We start from the raw sequence: 7,603 nt of genomic DNA on the forward strand, positions 1-7,603 counted from the left end.
TTGATACTGGCCAGTTTTGAAGTCGATCAGGTTAAATCTCTAGGAGGATGTATGATACATGCAAATGTCGAAAAATGGCCATAAAATCCAAAATGGCTGACTTCCTGTTGAGTTTTCCTGTTTGAAGATTTTTTGTACATCTGGAGATGTTAGATATGCCTACCAATTTTCATAAAAATGCGTCCATCCTGGAAGAGGGGCTGTAGTTTAAGGTGTGCCAGTAGGGGGCGCTCTCACTGTGAGTCAATGTAGTCATCTATGCTCTTGTGATGCATGAGATATTTGGGGCAGATTGGACAAGTATTGCTCAAATTATAGCTACTTTATGTGTTCTGATGAGACGCCATGTTCACGCCCACACTGTGAGAAATCAAGTTCAAATAGTGGGGTTTTCTGAGTTTAAGGTGTGTAAATTCTTGGTTTCTGTATGTTGATTAACATAAGAATTAACTAACAGTCAAGCTGTAAGTTAGTGCTAGGGGGATTGTGGAGTGGGGTCAACATAAGGGTTGCAAATGGTGACATTTGGTGGTAGTAAAACATTGATCAGGGGTCCGTTTCACAAAGCAGGTTTAGTGAAAACTCTGAGTCTGTTAACCCTGAAATGAGGGAAACTCTGAGTTTTCCGTTTCACAAAGGGAGGTAACTCAAACCAGAGACAGAGGGGTAACTCTAGCCTGTTTCACAAAGAGAGGTAACTTAACCTCTCGGTCAGTTACCATGGTAACATGCTCTCTGAAACTAACCTGGTCGGGACCAGGTTTTTCTCAGAAAACCTTGAGTTTCTCTCTGTCTCCGCCCTCTTTCAGCCACACACGGTGTTTGATTTCCTCATTCATTCAGTCAGCGGGCGAGTTTTGGCGTAGTATAGTTCCGTCTGTTTTTTCAGAAAATCATTACAAAAATCATTCAGTAGGCCTACATTAGAAGTTATATTAGGTGGTGACTATTTCACTACCATGGCGTGTCCTTTTGATAATGATCCCGTGGATGAAGCTGCAGCATTACTGCACAGAGAATTAAATATTCGTCGGGAGATGATTATCAAACTATTGATTATAGATGTTCTTGCATTTCCAGCCAATTCTCTTTTTGAGCGGTACCGTTTCATATCACATCAGATATTGTGTGTTGCGCTGCGTTTTTTTGCAAAAGGGAGTTTTTTTATACAACGTATAAAAATCATTCAGTAGGCCTACATTAGAAGTTATATTAGGTGGCGACTATTTCCACTACCATGGCATGTCCTTTTGATAACGACCCCGTGGATGAAGGTGCAGCATTACTGCACAGAGAATTAAATATTCGTCGGGAGATGATTATCAGATCGCACATAGACGTCCTTAATGTACTGCAGCCATAATTATAAAAAAATAATTAAATGGATCTTTTGAGCAAGTTGAATGTATTTGACTTAGCGTTTCCTAAATATAATCCCAGCTTTTCTTGCAATTCATAGGTTCAAAAGTGTGTGCTTTTAATTGGGTTACCGGTATATAAACTACTCCTATAGGTGGAAACAACAGCCTTCTGATCCAGAATATCATCTATAATGCAAGGGGGTGCATTTCAAGGCAGGGGTTATGAATATGGCACAACACCGTTTCATGTCACAGTCCATCATTTACATACACAACCTCATCCGTCCTTACATTTCCAACATTAACAACCAAAGTCATGCTCTCACATCCCAGCAGATATTGTGTGTTGCGCTGCGTTTTTTGCAAATGGGAGTTTTTTTATACAACATATAAAACAGCCACTTACGGTAATTTTTACTTTACAATGTAAAACATACTCAAAATGAGGCGTAACCGTGAGATTTTGCCGATGTTTTACCTGTTTGAACAATGTTTTTATGTTTCATCTTAAGCTGCTGCCAAGTGCGCTTCTCCCCCGTGTGGATGCAGCTAAATTAAATAAATTAATAGACTACCACTCAAGCAGTTTCCCTGTGATATTACTGTGATTGCAACAGGACTACATTTAAACTTACGTACTGACCCGAGCAGCAATGTTCTCCCACGCCGTCTCCCTCTCTTTTGCTGCTGCAGCGGTGTAAACCTACTCAAACTCACCGTATGAGCGCATTATAATTTACAGTTCCAGTTGTAGCGTAGCGCTCCCCTTCCCCGTTGCTATGGTGACTTGTCGAATCAGGGCTCCATTGATGCTGTCTTTTTTTACTTAGCACGCGCTTAACTCCAGGTCAAACTACTCTGAGTTGATAAAACTAACGCAAATCTGCTGTTCTGGAACTGAAAACTCAGAGTTTCCTATCTCAGAGTAGATCAACTCAGAGTTCAGGGTTAGACTCAGAGTTTTTTGACCCTGCTTTGTGAAAGACTCAACGTCTACAGGGGTAACAAAAATTGTGTTTTTGTTGTTATTGTTACTTTGATGTCCTTGTCTTTGTAAGGTGCTTTGATGTGACTGTATATATGCTGAAGCTATCTGGAGAAAGGGAGCGAACATTTCGACCGCATTTGTTAGTAGCGTCTCTCCTGTATGCATGCAGCTTAGTAAAGATGTAATAGGAGAATCACTGAGGACTCTAGAGAATTTATTTCCCAACACCCACCATAATTAGGTTACAATATGAGGTAACTTTGATCACTAAGGTCTTTAGATTGAACAGGCAGATTTTGAAGCCGCTCGGGTTGAATCTCTTTGAGGAGTTTGTTAAAGTATGACACCATCAAAAAGCCACATATTTCCTGTCACCAATAGGGGGCACCCTGACTATGAGTGAATATTGAGATGTGGATCTGTTCAGGGCCAGACTCTCATAAACCATCAGAAGTTTGGAGCAGATTGGACAACGTATGCTTAAGTTATTAGCTACTTCCTTTTCATGCCAATATTTGCTGCAACGCCCTGGCCACACGTCGCAAAATTAGGCTACAAAATGAGGTCACTTTGATCACAAATGTCTTGAGGTGGTACAGGCCAATTTTGATGTCGATCGGGTTAAATCTCTAGGACAAGTTTGTTAAAGTGGCACCATCAAAAGGCCAAATATGAACAAAATTTGCGTATTCGACTCAAAATGGCCGACTCCCTGTTAGGTTTAGGATATGGCTTCTTGAGGCTTTTTCCTGTGTCTCCTCACTGTCTATTAGCCTACTTTTCAGTAGCACTACTGAGGCATTTTGCCACGCCCATGCATAAGACCCATAAAATACCTGAATGTACACCAGACTTGACAAGTTTGCAAATTTTGGGGACTTTTTACTTATGTTGAGGCCCTCAAAAAGGCCATTCATCTGGTAAAATAATAATAATAATAATCACTAGGGATACAATAGGTCCCTCGACGCCGACTTTTTCGGTGCTCGGGCCCTAATAATAATAATAATAATAATAATAATAATAATAATAATAATAATAATGATAATAGGGAAAAATAATCTTTACAAAAACAATAGGTCCCACGCTGATGCTGTCAGCGCTCAGGCCCTAATGACAGAAGAAAAAAAAGAAGCAAATGGATTTGTGCTAAAATGCAATAGATCTGAGTGCAATGTCTCAAAAATACGCAGTGTTATTGTAACATGACAAAAAAAAGTTTGAGATGAATTTATGATGGATTTTTAACATCTGAGACATCGGTTAGAAGTGAAAAAAGTCAAATCAATTTTAAAAAAGAATCGAGAGGTTATCTGTCAATAGTCTCCAATCAGCAATAGTTTTTCATTTTGTCCTCTGGGCAGTTAATGAGGAATAGGAGGTGGTGAGGCTAAGAAAAGTATCTTCCTAAGAGGGATTTCCGTGCTTTCCTCCCCAGTAATTGGCTGCAGAAACCGTGAAAGCATAGAGTAATTGCATGTTGCTGTGTTTTAATTAGTGCTGAAGCTTATTGCATGCTGCTTCCCCAGGTGGCCTTTAAATTCACCACACACAAAACCACAACAGACACTATTAGTCTGTAGTGAAGGGCTGTGCATCTCTGTATATTAAACAGATGACAGCTGAATAAAATGTTCTCCCCTTAACATGAAACCATCCTGTCACATCTGTGTGTCTTGTAGAGATAAAAAAAAGCTGCTAAATGTTACAACATATTGTCTTTCATATATGCTTTGCAATACATATTTTTTGTTTGCGAGTGTGTCCTGAATTTGCATTCCTCTGATGTCGGAGTGAGCCAGTTAAGGCAAATTAAATGTAGTTGGAAAATGATTATGTGCTAGTACAGTATGTGGTCTAGCAGATGTTCATGATGCAGAAAACATGTATTTCAGATGTGTAAAATGTATTCAATAGATTACGGTAATCCTGACCACTGACCATTTTGAACACACGCACGTAAGTTGAAAGCTCTTTTATTTGACCAGAGAACATAAGAATAACTAAAAATGTAGCAATCCATTTACAGCAAACACTTGTTGTCCTAAATAACATTCCAGTCGGGGCAAATGAGGTCAGAAAACCTTATTAGGCACCCATCAGCATGCTTTGTTTGTAGAACAGAAAAAAAACAGTAAAATGGAGACCATGTCATCTTTAACTATACATGTCAAGCAAGACCTGGGGGCTGGGACAATGTTGTTGAAAAATAATATAATTCAGATTTATTCATTCAAATCCGTCTGCCCACAGCTGCCCATTGCTTGGCCTTATGCCAGGACATTGATGTGTGGATCTGCCTGCCAGATTATTTCTTGCCAAATCTCTGGGGCACGGCCATACTCCAGATCTGTCCGGGGGCAGCCTCCCAGTCACGGGAGTGCATCTGATCCTCTGACACCACCTGTCCTCTGGAGCCGCGGCCAAACCTGTGCAGGAGACAAAACAGATGAAGGAAGTGATGTGATCCAAAGTAATATAATGTTTAAATTTAATTATTTTTTATATTGTGGACCTTAGAAGAAACAACCACAAACTTTTGATGAGGGATACATACAGAAAAAGCTTATTTTGTGTTTGTCCGACATTATTTTACTGATCTGAGCAGGTGGAGGTTAAAGGTAAAAGAGGCAACAGTTTCATGTCCAAACCATGAGGCTGAGATCACAATTTTAGTTCAAAAACATGATCCACTTTTAAAAACAATCCAAAGTACAGGGTACTTAAAAATGGCACATAGTACATGTTTATTTTGAAATTCAGACATGGAAAATAGTTGGAAATCTGGTTTCAGTGTATCAGTATGTCTACCTGCAAAGACCAGCTGATGATTAATCTGTTCACAGAAAATTTATTTTGATAATCATTTAAGTCCATTTTCAAGCCCATTTTCTAGTCTAATAGGGAAGTGAATTTCTTTAGGTTTTGGACTATTGGTCGGATTAAAAAAAGACATTTGAAAACTTTCAACTCTTTCACAGTTTTTTGTTGATTAAACAGGCCTAATGATAATTTTGATACTGAAAATAAACATTAGTTGCAGCCCTATTTGTATTGCCTTTGCAGCACATTGATGGTTTCAGAAATCAGAGCATATTTAAGTCATGCATGATTAGTTTTTTCCTGAAATTCCACTTGCGACCCTAAACAAGTGTTGTTTTGCCCAAACTTATCAGAGTGAACCTACTCTTATTGCATTTAATGCCACATTGTGTGTATGTATGTGTGATAAATACAGGCGCTGTAATAGCACTGACCTCTGTGGCTGGTGGAGGACAGAGTTCCTGGTTTCTCTCTGAGGACCGAGCAGCAGAGCTCTCAGCACTGCAGTCAGCAGACGATCATCAATGCTGTTATCTGTGTTTTCAGTCTCCTAGGGCACAGCAGCATACACAGGAACAGATGCGAAGACTGGCATCAAAAAGCTTGTATTTTCTTTGTGAAAAAAAACCCATCAAAACACTAACTATATTCAATTTTGGTTTAGCAACACAAACCCCAGGGTTTCTAACTACTAACAGTCAGTGTTGCTGTGGTAAGGGACCTTAAGATATAGGTGCTTTATCAGTGTACTGAGGCAGAGAAATGTCAAGCCATACATACATCCACCCTTACCTTTATGGAAAACCAAACCAAGATATATCTCTCTCTGCACACCACACCTGTAAAATCTTATCATTTTCATAGTGATCTGAATCTTCCTCCTCTATCATGCTTTGTCTGCTGACCCCAGCATATGTAACAGTGTGTTTCACACTGCTGCATGAAGAGGATTAATATCTGAAATATAATGTAGCTATCTGATTAAGCTTGTCTCCCTTAAGAAAAGAACTACAATCTAAATTGCATACTCATGTGGAGTGACAGTTGTGCACAGAATGTTTCATTCAGTCTAATGTGACACAGGAGACAGCCCATATCCTGCCTAGAGACACACTCACACTATACTTTAACACTGTTTAACACGGTGCCTGAGACATGTCTCAAAAGTCAAATTTATTTTCAATGCTTAAATTATTTTTGGAATTATATGGGCAGGTTAAATCAAAGACCCGTAATGGAGTGTGAATGGTTTGTTGTCTCACCAGCCCCAGAAGGTGGTCCGCCATGTTCTCCTCTGAGCCTGGCAGGATATCATTTTTGTCCAGATTGCCTTGGATGTGAAGAGCCTGACTGATGCCAGCCATTGCCACAATCAGAGCCAGAAGAGTCACCATCGTAGCCGTGTCCATGGTCTCAAACTGAAGGGGAGGTCAGATGAATTCTGATGATGAAGGCAGAGGAAGGGTTTTGATTGTCCTATTACACCTGTTGAGTTCAAAAGCTCCTCAGCTCCTGGAAAACAGAGGAAAGGCTCGTCGTGGTCGGGGTTAAGTGTCCTCAATGTGCAGTGCTCTAACTTCAGTGATTGTAACATCCTAGCCGGGTCTTATATACACCTCACAGTCATTGGCTTCAAACCCCCAAGGAGAGCTGGGGAAAGATGCTACTGTACAAAGGGGAACAAGGGACAGAATTGCGGAAGAACCAGCCCCCTCATATGAGACTTAACCAGGTCCATTTAGCAGGATCAGGGCATTAGTGATGACTGAGCGCCAGAGTGCGTTATTATGTGGCCCTCAGGTGCAGCGCAACACAACTCTCCTAGTTATTAAACAGATAAATCCCTGCAAATGGACTCTGATCCACCAGTCCCCATTGCCCAGTAGTCCACACTGCATGTACTGACAAACAACATGTGAGAACACTCATCACCCACTTAATCATGCATCAATATTAAAAAGATTAGCCAAGGCAACTTAAATGATCTTAGAAAACAAAGTAATGAACCTAAAGAAGCAGAAAAACAAAGCAGACATAAACGAATCATAAAAGAAATGAGCAAGAGAGTGACAAATTTACTGCTTATTAGTTTTTTAATATTTTGCTCCAGAGCTAATGTTTCTAAACTAGAGGATATATAGACATTATCATCTTACACATCAGGGTTTACAATGTTTCATTCATCAATGGAGTTTTTGTATCTTGAGGGAGTCTTTTGTTAGTCTTATTTTTTTTTTTAGATCATTTTGCAAGTATAGGCTGAATTGTGCAAGATCATGTTTAAGATAACACACGCAGACTTAATTTACAGGGAAATGGTTGGTTCATTATCGGCAGCATATAGAAATGTAATTGAAAATGCTTCACACATTTTCTCTCTAAATGATTATTGGAGGAATACAAAGCACATTCTGCTTCACTCATTTATAAA

The 7,603-nt window shown here is 39.7% G+C and overlaps 1 protein-coding gene across 1 annotated transcript; it reads right to left on the bottom strand.

The window, feature by feature from the left end:
- Positions 1-4,651: 4,651 nt before the first annotated feature.
- Positions 4,652-6,581, bottom strand: npffl (neuropeptide FF-amide peptide precursor like; the record flags this gene model as incomplete). Its single annotated transcript, XM_083938543.1, has 3 exons — positions 4,652-4,778; positions 5,607-5,722; positions 6,435-6,581. The coding sequence occupies 3 exons, from the start codon at positions 6,579-6,581 to the stop codon at positions 4,658-4,660; spliced, it is 384 nt and encodes a 127-aa protein (XP_083794669.1). The 3' UTR covers positions 4,652-4,657.
- Between the last annotated feature and the right edge of the window lie 1,022 nt (positions 6,582-7,603).

The sequence above is a fragment of the Echiichthys vipera genome, assembly GCF_963691815.1.
Source record: "Echiichthys vipera genome assembly, chromosome: X".
Classification (NCBI taxonomy): domain Eukaryota; kingdom Metazoa; phylum Chordata; class Actinopteri; order Perciformes; family Trachinidae; genus Echiichthys; species Echiichthys vipera.